Below are 16,786 nucleotides of genomic sequence, written 5' to 3' on the forward strand. Positions count from 1 at the left end.
GCTTCAGAAAATCGCCTGTCGAATCAGCGAAACTGGCGTCATTTCTCATACTATTTGTTATTATTCGTTGACAAGTTCTTTGGGTCCAAAAGTGGCCAGTAGACCCAGTCTAATTGAGGTTTATTTGACAGATCTTTCCAACGATGAGCTGGACAATGAAGATGGCGGGTTGAACGACTTTCTATCCGCCGGCAGTCACAAGTTTCCTAAAATTGGAACGAATAGCGTCAGCGTATCGCCTTTCAAAATGCAACGCCAGAGATCCCTGACACCAGATCGGAATGACTCCCATAGCTCGACTAGCAGCTTACGGAAGCAAAGATCAAACACCCCTGAGTCCAGGTCCTTGACTCCCGAGGAACGGCGCAGAAAGGGGTCCCAGCTTTCATTGGGCGGCGCCCGGCAAAGCTCCAGCTCGAGGAGCAACACGTTTGAGGGCCGCCAGCGGCACGAGGACAAAACCCCACCCAACATATCACGCAGCTCCTCCAGCTCCAGCTACAGTGGCGGCGAGTCCCACGAGCCCCTTAATGGCACCGGCGGCACGAATGTTACACCCTCGGCCGCCATTTCCGGAAGTGGCTCCACCAGCCATCGACGCGCATTGACCGCGAAACAGGCGGAGCAGGAGCACCGCATTCGACGCTCGAGGTTGGTTAAATGGCTTATTGTTAATACGTTAAAGCTACATCTATTTGCAAATATTCCATTGCACTACATTGCAATACTTTACTTTCGACCTGACGTCTCCTTTCCAGATCGTTGCAACTAACCGAACGCTCTCCGAACCGAGCGCACAAATCCATTGTTAACGTGGGTGCTCTGGTCCCGCAGCAGCGGTCGGTAGGTGTCCCCTATCAGCAGTCCCGTGTCCCAGGTGGGGGCGTTTTCCCCCCCACTATCCGAACCTCACCAGCGGGGGCAAAGATCCACGTCAATTCCCCTGCGCCACCCAACAACTCGGTGAGAGTGCGACAAAACGAGACGGACAAGGCGCGCTCCTTCGACTTTGACTACAACAACTTCAGCCGTGGTGGAGGAGCAAAGGGTTCAAGTCGCACCGCCCACACTAGCGGCAGCGGAGGCGACAGCGGAAGCAATCAGAATCTGCGCGTGGAGAGGGAGTCCCGCTCCTTCGACGACGAAATTTGCGAAGCCGTGCTCAACAACAACAACGGCAGCAACGGAAGTGTGAGTGGCCTGCGCTTCCTACAGCCTGCAACCGATTCCGGGCAGGTGTCAATGGCGTCCACGTCGTCTTCCCGTCTGCGCAAGTCCAACTCGCCTGTCAGCGCGTCTGGAATGGAGGCGTCGCGGTCACCACAGTCATCGGGATCCTCTACCAACAATCTCCATCAGCAGGCGAGGCAATCGGGCAGTCCTCAGAGCTACGGGACGCGACTTTGCGACCACGAGCTGACTTACGAAATGCTACGAAAGTCGCCCATCATGAACTTCCGCCGTGGGGACAGCGGCGACTACGAACTGCCGGTGATGCTTCGGAATCGGGAAACCATCAACTCGGGGGGCAACAGTGAGCTCAACTTTATGAGCAATGAGACGCGAATCTACGAGCACCCTACAACCGTTCTAAAGTCACAGCGATCCCTCCGCCAAAGTCCGGGGTCTCGGGACGACCTTAACCTTGAGGTTGCAGTGGGAGTGGGAGGCGACTACATCTACAGGCAGCCGGCCAACCAGCCGCGTAGCAGCAGGTACTAGAACGAACACCTCACCAGCCGAAGCTTCGGCTTCCCCAGTGACGGCGTGCTATCTGTATATTAACTTAATCCTCCAACTAACCGCACACAATCCGAAGTCCACCACTTGAACCAAATTTAAGAACGCCCAAGGCACTAACACGACCAGAGAAGCACCCGTAGGTGTGTGTGTTTAAGAGACTGCTTATTCATACTAAATAATATAGGTAGTAGCCAAATTGATGAACTGTGCGGTGGTGGCAGACTTACTCCTTACATAAACGCTCCACGGCTGGCTACATCCGTACTAAAATACACGTACTAACTTACCAACTAAACCAAATATACGCAAACTAGATACCCAAAGGAAGCGGTCCCACCTCTAATTTCCTATATCAGATTAAGGAAGTCTTCTGTGCGTGGCTTATGTATATCGTGCTGTTTCATAGTGTTAAAGCGGAGTACCTTGCAACGGCAACGACGAAAAGTTGCACCAAAACTTTGGACACATGCGATTATTGGCCACGCTGCGCCGCCTGTCAGCATAAAAGTGCCTCGGGAGAACTCAAAAAAGGACCGTCTGCCTCCGGAAAACCCTTAACCGTGCTGGATAACGTGCAGCCCCATGTCACCTCAGTGATCGTTAATGAAGACAACGCAGTCCCGGTCCCACAGCTCCGAAGCCTGGAGAAATCCAATCCGTCATGGACCTTCCTTTGTAGCGGAATTGCCAGCATTTGCCAACCTGCGGAGCAGACGGAAACCGACCATAGCACTGCCCAGGAGGCAGCGGAGGAGGATATTGTCATCAGGTGAGTTATACCTTGCAACTTCTGAAGTGACAGATTAGAGCCAGACACGTCCGCTCCTGCTAATGGCTTCATTTTGACGAGCTATTGCCGACTAACAAGCTCTGGCAGCCGGTCCAACAATATTATGAGTGGCTACGTCGGAATTAAATTGGATACGGTCAATAATGGATAAGAGTCATCAAAATTTGTCTCCCCTTTTAGGAAGGTAATAACCAACAAAAGCTGCAGGACGGGACGTAGTCGTTCTCTGCCAAGTGTAATGCTGCGAAGTCTTTATCTTGATGGGTAAGATATCATTTACATATATACGTTTGGCTAGTTAAATTAGTGTTAAGAACGATTGCTCGTAAGCTCGGTAGCAATGTCCCTTAAATGATTCAATGTTCAATAATCCTTTCTACGCAAGTAAGCTATTATGCTGTCTTCCACCCGCCTGTTCGATAGGACAAAAAAAGAGGCGCTTCCTCTTTATTGTCCCACAAATGAACAACCGGCTGTGGCACAGCCTCTCATATCAAAATACTGAGTTCAGCAACCTACTACTCGACTACACTATAGACACACATTTGACATCGTCCTACCCTTCCCCCTCTCGTCTTTTGGCCATCGTCCTTTCTACGTAGTCCATTAATAAGCAATGACGGTGTCGGTGGGGGAGCGTTCGTGTCGCCGGGGGCAAAAGCAGCGAAGTGCAGCTGACGAGCATTGACATAGATGGCCTCTACTACGGAAGTTGGGCAAAATATAGAGCCTCTTGAAGTCCTGCCTGTTGCAATAAAGATCCCTAAAATCCCCCTGTTAATTTGTAAAAGTACCAAGTGGAATTGTCAAATTGGTTGCATACTTGTATGCGCAAGCATGCGCAGTAAGTTGACTCCTTCATTGCGTAATAGGAAGGCAAGTTTATGGCATGGGAACAATGAAAAGAACTATAATCTGAACACGGAACAATCATTGCCTTGTTAGAAGGATTTAAGTTCGTGGGCAAATAACATTTATATGCACGCTTACATTTCCAATATTCGATTTGCTCACATTATTAACTAGGCAGACTTATTTTGATTAACGCTTAATTTGTTCACCAACAAAGACAGTTGAAATTATGGTTAACTAAACTGATTGCAGCGACTTATTGCTTTAATGCATCTCAATTTTAAAAGAACCGCGCTCTGCCCACTGCCAGATGCAAGATCTTGGTGCGGATCTCGGCTAACACCTGGACTTGGCCACATTTGGTATTTTCATAGCAGGGTGGTATTTCTGAAACGCGCACGCGGCCACACTAACAGCAAATATTGAAAAAAACAATAGTTGAGCGGACGCGAAAAATGCACTTATAGGTAACGGCGGTGCGCGCGTCTTTCCGCCCCCTGAACGGAACTCAGCTGTTGGGAGCTTGCATCGAATCCGCAACCAGCCACTGACCATATCCCCAGCAGGATAACATCGCCAGTCCGCGCCCAACTCGCTCTCTACACCCAGTGCCCAATACACCAACTGACATCCGTGGAATCGTGTGAGAAACAGACGCCCTTGCCGGTCGCCGAACAGAACGCCAAGCGTAGGCTGGTGGCGCGTGTGTGTATCTGTGTATACGTACTGCTGGCATTCTCGGGAACGCTTGGGCAGAAGCCAAAATGTGTGCCAGCGCATAGGGAACGAAAGAACGCAAATAGCGCATCTACATTAAGAAACAGGCAAAATCAATAACACCAAACCAAACCGAACGAACCAAAGCAAGCAAAGATTATTACGCAAAACGACGGGCGCATATGAAAATGTCTATAACGGGCGCAGATAGTGGGCGTGCTTCGGCCACCGAGCTCGAGGAGTCCGCCGTCGCGACGGTGCAGCTCAGGGAGCCCACCACACCCCCGCCACCCATCAGCGGCGAGGACGTTTTCCCCAGCCGCGTCTCCCATACCACGTGGTACTTGCCCGTGGAGGACTCGTCCTCGCCGCCCGCATCAGGCACCAACGAAGCCCGTGGCGCGTCGCCTGACGCTGAGCCCCGGGAAGGGGATGCAGCTGGCGACTCGTCAATGAGCACCAGTGACGAGTAAGTTGGTTCCGGTGTACCCAAGACGGGCACCATTCGAATGACATCCTTTAATACGTCGTAATACATTAGTTCTTGCCATTAATTATCCCTTCTATTTCCGTTTCCGTTTGTGGCTATTTCGCGACCCACTGACCAATTACTCCTTGATTGACGCCCTGATTCTTGGCCGGGTGTCTGATGAATTTTCACTTGACTTCCTTCCTGCCACTGCTGCGGTGTTAACTGGGTTATTCAGCCGTACGTACTCTCCGCTCGACCTGTTGAGGTGGATGGACACGCGTTATAGGTTTCGTTTCTATAAAGGATTTCCCTTCTGTGCATCCCTGCCTCAACTGCCCAACGACGAGAATTTTTGTGGTATTTCCATAAAGTTACTCCCCTCTGATGTCACGTTTAGCTATTCCCTTTGGTTTTCATGATTTGTTTAATCAAGAACTTTTAGAGCGGAAATACTGCGTCGTGGCTCATGTTTGTTCATATAGACGGGTCAGAGGAGGCAACTAGTCGGGCCTGGCATGTGAGATATGGATACGCGAGTCGATTCGTCACGAGCTGCAAAAAAACATTTCACAAGGGGCTTTTTGCGCCAGATTCCGCAGACTGCTCGGCATTCCAACCATATTTCGGAGTATCGCTGTTTCAAAATGGTTCAAGGCTATCAACAAGTTTTTAATCCTTCTTCGGTTTGCCAAATTCGAAAATTAGAAATATTTGCGATTGAAAAATTTCAAAATGTATGCCAAATTCATGCCATGAAGTCTTAAATACTTTGCGAGCTTAAAATACTTGCACACGAAAATAACAGCGAGCCTTACGCATACTTCCGATTGGAATATATATATTTATTTCTGTATATTTTAATTTCCAACAAATTTTGACTACGATAACATTTTGTCAGTGACTAAACACAGAAAGATTGAGTATCTAGAGTAGTGGTACGCTAATTGCACTAACAACTAGCGGATTCGTATTCCAGAAATTATTCGAATCTCAGTACTGAGCAAATAACAGTGATTCATCTGATTGAATCTACTAATTGTCCAACTGTCTATTTGCAAAGGAGCAATAGACCAGCCATTCCCTCCCTAGCCTGTGAAGTAACACATATTACCACTTATTTTCACGGATCAGAGCTATGCAGCTCGTAAAACTTATTGTGGCTCGCAGTGGAAAGTAGTGCTTTCGGGCACGAAATCATTTGGATAAAATAATGTTTAATTATAGTACATATAAAATTCCCAAAGTAGAGGCCTGGGGAAAGCTATTGCGAGTCAGCCACCACCACATCTGTTGACCATGCGTTGGCTGTGGTGCTAGGTGCGCTGGATTTTCATTGCGTCTTATTTCACTGCCAGCGGCAGCCTGCGAATCAAAGCAACGAAGTAATGCAGCCTGGTGCCTCTGCGGTAAATGAGACATTGTGGCTAAAAATGCAAGCAACGAGCCACCGCCCTCTAGTAGTTGGAAAACTTGTCCCTGGAGAAGAAACAGCTCTGACGGATGACGGCGCATCTGGCATCTTGGTTAGAAGTCAGAAGCTCAACGAGCATGGTAACATAATTCACTTGACATTTCCAGGCTAAACATGCATTTGGAATTCGTTAGTGTAAGGATTTGGGCAGGACCGAAAGTGAAGTCGGCTTGTGGAAACCCTACTACCGCTGACTACGTTGAGACCTAAGACAAATTACCAAAAGAAGATGTACATGATGTATTTGATAGAGATTCAAACCTGCCCTTTTCCACTCCAAAAGTCTTGCAATGAAGAAAACATCAGTGCCTAAACCAAAACCAGATTTCTTTCTATTTCAAGCTGCCTGCCATCAATAAATAAACAAGTTGCCCATCTGCTGCATCTGCTCCGAAATCATACAATGTGCATCTGCCATCACTTATCGTTCCTTGGCGGCGTTTCTATTTTTGAAACTCTCATTACCGTCGGAAACAAACTCTTTTTTCGGGCATTTGAATACAAACATTTGCAGTTGAGTACTTAGGCGTTTGCTACTCTAAACAGTATATATAATCTTGATCGGAATCCTTAGCCAAGTCGATCTGACCACTTTGCTGATTCGCTTGTATGAACCCTGGCGCTTACATTAGCTGAGTAAAGAGTATCTGACTATCGACTATGGCGTTCTCCCATGTTATATTTAGGGTCATCAAAAGTTAGCATCGTATTCTTTGGGACGCAGCAAATGAACTTCAAGGAACCCGTGAGTTGCAAGTCTGAGCACTAATACCAAACAATCAATGTATATATAACTTACAATTTACTAGGCAGAATGTGTTTCATCTCACCTAAGGTAACTTCTCACCTACACTGAAGACGACAATTCTCTCTGCCGAACCTTTGAACATATGTACATATGTGTTAATAATCAATCCGTCCTCTAATCTGCTTATCAGTAAAACGGTGCCAGCTTTGCATGAATTTGCTCAAACTGCTGAGCGTTTTGATTTGTTTTATAGCAACTTTATAGTACTTTAACCGAACCGTCAAATATGAAATAAGCAAGCAATCCTAACGTTCGTTACGCATACGTCTCGATAAACTTCAATTAGTTTACTTGGGACTTAAATTCCGGAAGAGATGTGTCTGTTTTTACGCAAATTGCAGCGAAAGCTGTAATTAGAGACTCTCTCTTAATACCAATACAAGTCAAAATGGCATTTATAATGAGGTAAAGTACCCACAGCGTCATTTAATATGCACATATGTATGTGCATGCGCGCAAGTTACAACAAATTCAAGCCTCAAAGTGCGGACATTAAACCATCTAATATTTGTTACGCTCGAATCAAATAACAAAAACTCGATGCTTATTAGGTTTATATAAATATGGTCAATATCGGTAATTGTAAGGTAATGACTACTTAAATCGTCATAGTATACAAGCCTTAACTAACCCCACTTATAAATTTGAAGACCATTTACTTGTTATGAATTTACGAGAACATGTCTTAAAAAAGAAAGGCCCTGCACCATTCAATTTTCGGCAAAGAGTGCATTTCGGAGTGGGGAATTGCATGCGCACCTCGAATTCCAAAGAGCGGTGCCGTATTCACTTTATGCCACTTCCTCCTACTCTAACCATGCTCGATTCTTTAATTATGCATTCAAAAATTGTACTTAAAACCCACTTTAGAATCATAATCATTGTTGGCTTTATTTCATGTGTATGGGCTTATTTGTAAATCATATTTAATAGACTGTGGCGCTAGTCATTCTTGACAGCCTTTCCTTTCATCAAAAGAAAACAAGAGAAAGCGCTAAAGTCGATTTTCTCGACTATCAGATACCCGTCACTTACCTTGTGGGTGGTCGAAATTACAACATTTTGGAATACCTATGAAGTCTTTACAAGATTGTGGGCACACGTAAGTTCATCGTTATTTTTGATCAATCAATATGATTATTGTCAAGCAAACCCAAATGGTTAGGTAATTCGTTTATTTAAAAAGCTGTAACTCTGTAAATCGAACTCCTCAGGCAGTTTTCCTAAGAGGGTAAGTAAGGCCTACACAGGTTGGTCTTATTGCGATCGGAATTTTGCGCATACCAGGTAGCAAGTAGGCCCGAAGCTACCTGCTTCATTACATTCGCTTGTCTGAGTTGCAAAAACCGGTTTGATTTCAGTTGCAGTTTCAGATAATGCATCTGCCTATGCGTTCCACAGCACACTTTGATCAGTTTGATCATTTACATTTAATATCCTGGTCCACATGCCTCCAATCCCTTCATAAAGCCTTTCAATACCACTTCAAGTGATATCACCAACTTGAGATAAGTTCAAAAAATTTAGTTTCGCTCAAAAAATACAGAACTGCCTTCCCCATACTTAGAATATTTTTACACTGAATTATTTAGGTCTCCATCACCTGCCTGTTTACAAAAAGAACGACAGACCTCAGTGAAGCAGATGGACTTCCTGTTTTGTTCCTTTAAGAGGGGTCGTTTGTATTTCAGATTCGAGTTCAAGTATAGGACCTTTAGTTGTTGGTTAAATGTGTAACTTAGGGCATCCCAGTCGGCAGTGCTTGAAGTGCCTTCTAGAACAATCGCTATCAAAGCTACCAATGCCTGAGATTGACTCTCATAACCGGCTGATAGATCACGTGCTCATTAAAACTTTAAAATTGTTGTTAACCACACGCCATTTGAGAGCGGGACAGAGCACAGCTGAAGAGCTGACAGGAGTAAAACCGGTTTGAGCGGCAGATGTTTCATAGCTTCCTCTTTAATGACTCATCGTTATCCTTCTTGAGTCAAAATGCCGCACTTGAGTTCTTTTGGAAAACGAGGAAGTCCGGAAAGTAAAGAGGCAGCTGGAAAGGAGCCTTTATTTAAGAAAGGGAAGACGGCATTTTAAATGGGGGAAAATAAGTATAACCATATCGGATAAATATATAACTTATAAATAATATAAACATTTTCAATTTGAAATATTGCACATGCTGCTTGGGAGAAGTGGGACTTACAAATAGACAGTCCAACATAGAAACTGCATCATTGCCAAACTCACTCAAAATCCATCCCCTAGGATCCTTTGAAACGGCACAACAATAACAATAAGCCGGATTGAGTGCGTCGAGCAGCTGGGTAGCCGCTGAGGGTTGAACTGGGATCAGTATGAGCCAGAACAACGAACCGTACGGATACGCTCAGCGGAGTCTCTCGGGACACTACATCGCGACATTGATTTCATTTAGCAGTGAAACAGTATGGTTACATATCACTTTCGGTCAAGCCTAACTCAGTTTAGTGTGCCTCATCTTGAAGCGCCAAGTGGCGAAAGTGCAAAGCGCAGCAAAGTGCGAAAAGAAGGCGACAAGCCGAATATGAACACAAACAGCCCGAGCAAAAGTATGACTGTGAAATCATCACAGCTATATAGGTACATCGCGCCCAGGAACCGATCCATGCTTGTCATGAAGGATCCACGGATCATGACCTTGCGACGGTAAGCTGATTTGGTCAAAATGCGTTCATACGCAACTACGCCGCACTGATGAACTAGGCTTCAACACATTCCTTGAACTAGGCTTTAGCGCGCTCCTTGAACTGAACATCTGCCTGATGTAGAGACCGTTTTCTGGGGATCAGGGGCAAAACTGCATTCCTTCACGTATCCCAAGCCTAAATGGTTTTTGTAACGAGCACGCAAAGTGTTCATAGCCTGCTGTTCGCTCTGTAGTTCGTTAAAAGAAAAATCGTATGAGGAGCGAAGGTAAAGAAAAGATATTCCAAAGATACCCCAGGGGCACACTACCTTCTCCTCCCGCTGTCGTCCTGTGAGAGGATGTCCTGTTGATTCCTAATTCCCCACCCCAGATTACCATGGGCCTTTCCTAGCATTTAGGGTCGTATCTCGGTGTGTTTGTTTTCTTTGTTTGCGCCGGTTCTCAAAATACTTGTTCTTTGCCTACAATAAGCATACGGAAATGGAATTCGCGAAGTTTACATAGGATTCGTTTCGAGAAAATCCTTTTTCGGCTTTTTCCGAGCAACTTGTTTTTGTATTGTAAAATATACCTGCCTCAACAATTCAGGACCCTCCCCGCCACATTTTCACACGCATCCGTTTGGCGAGTGTCGTAACCTTAGGAAAGATTTCTTTGAAATCTATAAATTGCTTTACAAGCCGAACCCTTTTTGCCGCCAAATAATAAACTGGCATAAAGAATTTACATACTATACTGAAGACTTCCGTTTAGACTCTCAAGGCCACAACTTCTATCATTAAACAAAATGTGTTCTATATCTTTCAGAATGCCAAAACCTGGAAGCAATGAAATGGGAACAACCAGTGACTGCGCTGCGACTTTGGTAAGTAACTCAATTTGTTGAACTAGGAGATAAAAAGTACTCAGCTCGGCATCTGTAGAAGCTAATTCAATAGGGGGAGGTCATTCAACTCGAACTCTTAGAAGTATTACAGCACATGCTCGGCCAATTTGTTTTATGACAGTGTAGGAGATCTTGCCCAAGACCAAACTTTCTCTGAGCTGCCGATACCGGCAGTAAGGTGGCACAGAGTTCAATAGACAGATCATATTTCTCCCTAAGATATTTATATAAGAAATTATCCAATGACGCGGATTCGTAAAAGCGTCGCTGCAACCGCAAATCAAATCGCCCTGCATAACAATAGGATCTTTCTTGCTACTCCGCCGATCAATGCACTGGGCAATAAGCTACTTGCAATTCACTCACGGCAACCGCATCCGAGAAGAGTAGGGTGTCACGGTTGAGTAGATGCTACTAAAGCCCTCGTTGGCTTATCTGACGCCATAAATGAACCCGAAATATGATCTCTGTAAAAGGTGTGCATTGATGGGCTCTGGTCTGGTTGTGACCACCATCTTGAATGTGCGATATAATGGCGACTCGTCATTAAATCAATATCTCAATCAAGGCTTAGTTCGTTGCATTTTGATTAGGTTCCCAGTCACATGCCGCTGAGCATCCTTGCTTCCGTGCAGGTGATGTCAAAGGAAAAACTAATCACGCAAGACAAAACATGGAAACAGTCAGCCTTTCAGAATGTCATTGGTCAAGCCATCAGTCTGTTGTCGAGGTCGCAGACAATAAGTTGACCCAGCCTGTGCAACAAAGGCAGGCATTTGAGACAAGTGGCAGGGGCTCGTGCTATGCCATTCTTGCCTTAATCTAATCAAACCACTTCCAACCAGACTCCTGACAATAGAGCTCGCAGATAGAGTTGATCTCAAAGGCATTATGTCCCATAATGCAAGGGCCAAGCTACAAGGGGTCTCCACACACTTACGGCCGGGCGACGACATCAACACTCGGCAGTACTCGCAGTTCTCATTTGCAAGCCTCGTTGCCGGCAATTGCGGTCTATCAGTTATTGGTTATCGCTTTGCCCGGTTACACTTGCCAGTGCTGTTTGCGGAAGTCCCGCTGGTCCGCTGAAGGCGCTATGAAGAAGCTGATAATACCTACGCTCATGGACACCTATGGGCTGATTAAGTTCTGGGACTTCGATTCGGGCGCCCCTGCAAATGTGTCGCTGCCCACCAGAGGCAGAGTGGACCTCAGCGTGCCCGTGGGCAATATCATGCCCGGCGAGCGCTACAAATGGAAATCTCGTCTTCTTCAGGTCGGGTCTTTGCTGCAAGAAATATTCTACTTATTTACTATTATCATTAATTAGTGGTTTCGAGATAAGGTAATGATATTTTGGCCATTCCCCGCCAGTACCCTCGGCGCCATCAAGCACAAGCAGTATTATTGCCAAACGAAAAACAAAACCCGATAAAAATGTCAACCGATTGCCTATGTGTGAGTGCCAGAGCTTACTTGCCTTCTGTTACCTTTCGTGAAAGGTAAAATAAAATACGAAATACGACTCTAAATCTGGCAATAAGCATTGGAAGCATACTTGTCACAGCTACCAGTACCCCAGAACGCTTTATTAGCGTTTCGTTTTTGTTAACAAAATTTTTGTCCCCAGACATAGTTATGACGATTGTTGCTTGTGATATCATAATTGTTTTGTTCCGAACGTGGGCCGATACGAAGGGATAAGTAATGCTGCGAATTGATAAGATACTTGTGGTTTCGGGTGAGAAGGCGAGTTCCGTTGAAGTCGCAGCACTGCGCTACATAGCTGCATCTATTGCTACAGCCACGGTGGATTGTCAATCTGTATCTAGACATAAAGTGCCAGCCGGTCGATAATGCAACTTATTTTCTCTTACTTACAGTCACAGCAAATAAAGGCGGTCTCCAGTCCAACGCTGTCCGACCCGTGCTTAGAGGAGCAGCCACAAAAAGGAACTGAAAGTACGGATGCGGCTAACACAGGCAGCAGCGCCGGAAGTGGAGGCCTAGGCGTATTGCAGAAATTCAAACGCACCTTGAACAACTTTAACAACAAAAATCAAATGCACATCTCTCCGCTATCACCAGCGGCAGTAGGTAACAATGTCCCAAAAACTAAGACATCGCCAACAACGCCGACCGCATCCATAGCACCTATGATAACGACGACCACAGCTGGCGATCCTGGGTCAGAGGCCGGCGATTCGAGCTCCGGAAAATACCGGTTTGGGCCCCTTATTTGGCGTTCTTCCAAAGAACGCCGTAAGACGAAGTACAACCGACGCGACAAGTGCAATTCTGGTGACTCAGGCATACAGATCGAACTAGAACAGGATGAGCAATACTCCCGTGCGATGGCGGTGAGCCGCCAGGATGAGACCCGCGCGTTTGCCTTAACCAATGGATCGTGTGGTGTCGCGCTCTCTAAAATGCGAGCCATACGTCGCACCAACTCTGCAAAGGCGAGCAGCATCCTTGGGCCCTTTATTGTTAAAACCAAAATAGCCAGGCATTTAAACATTGGAGAGTCTGACAAAGCTGAGCGCAAAGCGCCAGAGTCACTACCCACGCGATCGCTTAGCCAGCCGAACGGCCTAGAGTCCTACGGTATGGGTCGTCCCGATCTTGAGGATAGCGACAGCGATAGTGTCGCTTCAAACGAGGAAGGTAGGTTAAAGCTTAAGTGCAATGTACAATTTCAGCCAGACAATCTTAACTAATGTGGTGTCTTTTTGGTCCCCAGCTGTAAGCTTCTACCCAACCACCTATGCGGAGGTGCTGTACAACTTCACGGCCGGCGGTCCTCAAGAACTAGGGCTAGAGAGAGGAATGCTTATAGAAATACTGCGCAAGGAAGTTGGACCCTGGTGGTTCGGCCGAATAAAGAAGGAGGAAACCAATCTGGTGGAAGACATATTGGGTCCTGAGCTGGGCTGGTTCCCCAAGGAGTTTGTGCGCATTATACACTGTCCAGAGACGGACAATTTCTTTATAGCGCACAGGGCTGCCGCTGATGAGGCGGCGGCTGAGGAAGCCAAAGCTCTTGCAGAGGAAGGGTCTGTTCCCGTTCCCGTTGCGGCATTTGCAGAGGACACAGACGTTACCGTCACCACAGACCAAAGCAACGTCACCCTCATAGTCATTGAATCACCACCAACTCCGAGTGCACCCAGTGTGGACTTTGTTGCCCAACCGGATCACAGCACGATCATACGCCGCAGTGCCGTTCGCGAACTGCTTGATACGGAGGTCAATTACGTAAAGCTCCTAGCAGCCATTTGTGATGGGTAAGAAAACAAGTCTTGACCAATCTTCGGCACATATTTACTTTGTGACCCATTTTAGGTACCTGCCAGCTATGAGCAAGCGCATCGATATATTTTCGCCAAACAGTATTCGGCTTATCTTCTCCAACATAACGGCCATTTACAAGTTTCAGCGAAAGTTTCTTGAAGCCTTACGACGAGGAATAGAGCAAAACCAAGTTGCCAAAGTTTTCCTCAAAATGGTAATAAATTAACTTAAAACCAAAAGAGACAACCGTTTCTAATACATCATCCTTCCTGCAGCATAAAGGTTTCCTATGCTACTCCACCTATTGTAACGCATACCCTCGAGCCCTAATAGAACTTGAGACCTACGATCGCGTAAAAGACGCCCGTACAATTCTTGAGAAGTGAGTAATTTTATTTTTAAATTTCGACTTCACACCTAACAAGTATTTATATTTCAGCTGCCGCGAATCCCAAAACCTGGCCGAGCTGCCCCTCTCTGCTCACCTGCTGGCACCTGTGCAACGAATCTGCCGCTATCCCCTGCACCTAAACGAGATTATTAAGTCGGCATTGGAGAAGGGAGCCAAGGAAGGGAACGATACAGACGGTGCGAAGTCAGCTGGCAAGACAACTGATTATGAGCAACTTGATGTAAATGAACTAGACATACCCGACTCTCAAGATACTGTCAATTTGGCGCTGGAAGCAATGCGCGGCATCACAGAAGCAGTCAATGAGGGCAAGCGCCACAGCGAGACGATTGCAAGGCATCAAGCCAGCTTCCAAAACTTTAAGGGACCGCCGCTGCACTTGCATAGTGCTCGCTTCTTCCTGCAAGTTGATGCCACGCGGCAGAAACAGAATCTGTGGAACAGCAGCTACACTCTGTTCCTTTTTGATAACCAGCTCGTTTACTGCAAGCGAGATATTATTAAGCGGAGCCACTTCATCTACAAAGGACGCATATTTCTCGATCGGTGTCGCGTGGTAAACGTGAGGGATGGAAAAATGTTTGGGCACACCATTAAGAACTCCCTACGCATCTATAGCGAGTCTCGAGACAAGTGGTACGATTTTAGCTTCCGTTCGGCGAACCGCAAGCATCGCTTCCTAAGCACTCTCGCTCTGGAGCGCCAGTTTGGTGGTAAAGCTCTATACGTATCAGAGATGACTGGATTCGAGTACAATTACGAGGAGCGGCCGGGCGATTACTCAGACCAATCAGATTACGATGCACAAGATTTTGAATTAGCAACTGGGGTCACCAGTGGGGAGAGCTCACTGCCGGAGTCGCCGGCCAAATCTACGTCTCGCCTGTGTGAGACACTGCCAAAAAAATCGCAGTCCAGAGACGGAATATCCAGTGCTGAAAACTCTCAAATAGTCTCTACCACATCGACAGGTTCGCTAGGAAGGCGGCATTTTGGCAATTGGTTCCGCAAGCCAAAGAGCGCAAACTGCACTCCAAGTCAATCACCGACGCATAAGCCGAGCTTCGACGCAGACGCTACGCTCACGGAAGCCCGGGTTGCTGCGATGGAACTGGCTGAAGCCGCGGCCGCGCTGGTGCCAACGGACAGCTCCTCTGCTTAAATACTAGGGACAGCTTTGTATCGAATCGCAATACAAATACAAACAGCATAAAGCAAACATAAATTCGTGCTAGATTACACGATATAAAATATTTGTTACATTAATATTAAATTGTCTTAAATTATAGTAACATGTAGTTGACCAGTGTTACAGTTCGTAGATGTTTCGTTAGTTACCCTTGGGTTTTTGTTCAATATAAATGATTGTGTTTCTATTTGATCGTGTATATTCTTGAATTGGAGTCATATTTTTTGCAATTAATATTGCGATAATAAGAATTTTAGATGTACAATAAAAATACAAATATTGTATACTTCTGGCATTTCAATGCAGTTTTATATAAAAATGTCGCCGACTGCTAGTCTAAAATCCTGTCCATACTTGTAATTTTAGGTTACGTGATAATTCGATAATAAATACCCGAAAATTAATTTAGTTTTCTGTTCACACGTTCGTAGGTTCCAAGCTGAAGAGCAGGTATTTAAAAACGTCTGGAAAAGTTTGCTACTTAAATATGTCAAATTGTAACATGATTAACAAAGACTATGTATCTTTGTTTTGATCGTGCATTAAAACAGGATAGTACCCATGTTCTTTGTTACTTATTTGTTGGGCTAATCCACTATGATACGTCTTCACAGTTAAAGATGCAAAACTTAACTACAACTAAACGACACAAATTAATAAACCTATTAATAAACAAACTAGGTTATTGCATATGAAACATATTTGTTCTATACAAAAATTGGTTGATAGTCAATTTGAAATCCTGAGAATTAGCAATTCTTAACTTTACAATACAAGACAAGCAAAAAATGCATCCGAACAATTGAGCGAATTTAATTTTTTCTAAGAGAATCACGAATGTATCTTGGTAGTATTTTAGTATTTGGCCAATCTGTTGGCAAGAATTATTTTATTGTCTAATAAGGTGATTGAAAAATTTAAAAAGCAATTTACTATTTAATAGACTTTGCAAAACAAAACGCATTGGTGTTTGCTAAATATTTCTTTTTTAAATGTATAGGAAATCAAATTAACAGAACAAAATTCTACACAATACACCTGGAATACAACCAAACTAACCTACTATGTAAATAGCTCAAGAATATTTGTATTTCCAAAAAAGACCAAATAGTTGGCTTGGAATTATCGCATGGTTTAACTTGGGCTTATTTATGTTTGAGCACTTTTAAACCGAAACCAGTTTGTTAAGTTTTAAACAGGCAAACTTCATAATAAAACTATATAAAAACATAAAACACTAAAACGTTTCATCAAAACATATGCCAGCAAAGAAAGCAGATGACAAATTTGTATGTAGAGAATACACTCGTAAGCTTAATCGGATGAGAGAACACATAACGAATCATATAAACATAGCAACTACAAATATACCCCATATGCCAAATAAATATATATATATTTATCCATGTTAATAATGTCTTTTGCACTTTGTTTGAAATATGCATTTTCTCTTGGCGGTAATGCTT

General features: G+C 45.0%; 1 protein-coding gene across 9 annotated transcripts in view; it reads left to right on the top strand.

Moving 5' to 3' along the window:
- LOC6734411 overlaps window positions 1–16,732 on the top strand; it is a 28,692-nt gene extending 11,960 nt beyond the window's left edge. For 3 of the 9 annotated variants that reach the window (XM_016168042.3, XM_016168039.3, XM_016168038.3), the window contains 10 exons: window positions 132–651; window positions 759–1,715; window positions 2,150–2,512; window positions 2,714–2,797; window positions 10,347–10,404; window positions 12,309–13,092; window positions 13,169–13,712; window positions 13,771–13,933; window positions 13,995–14,101; window positions 14,159–16,732. In XM_016168042.3, coding sequence (XP_016029680.1) covers window positions 132–651; window positions 759–1,715; window positions 2,150–2,512; window positions 2,714–2,797; window positions 10,347–10,404; window positions 12,309–13,092; window positions 13,169–13,712; window positions 13,771–13,933; window positions 13,995–14,101; window positions 14,159–15,293 — 4,715 coding nt within the window. In that variant the 3' untranslated portion in view covers window positions 15,294–16,732. Of the gene's footprint in view, window positions 1–131; window positions 652–758; window positions 1,716–2,149; window positions 2,513–2,713; window positions 2,798–3,763; window positions 4,572–9,175; window positions 9,539–10,346; window positions 10,405–11,506; window positions 11,702–11,984; window positions 12,250–12,308; window positions 13,093–13,168; window positions 13,713–13,770; window positions 13,934–13,994; window positions 14,102–14,158 lie in introns of those variants that run through there. The other 6 variants (XM_044922889.1, XM_016168046.3, XM_016168043.3 and 3 more) reach the window with 6 other exon arrangements.
- The last annotated feature ends 54 nt before the right edge of the window (window positions 16,733–16,786 follow it).

The sequence above is a fragment of the Drosophila simulans genome, chromosome 3L (genome assembly GCF_016746395.2).
Source record: "Drosophila simulans strain w501 chromosome 3L, Prin_Dsim_3.1, whole genome shotgun sequence".
Classification (NCBI taxonomy): Eukaryota; Metazoa; Arthropoda; class Insecta; order Diptera; family Drosophilidae; genus Drosophila; species Drosophila simulans.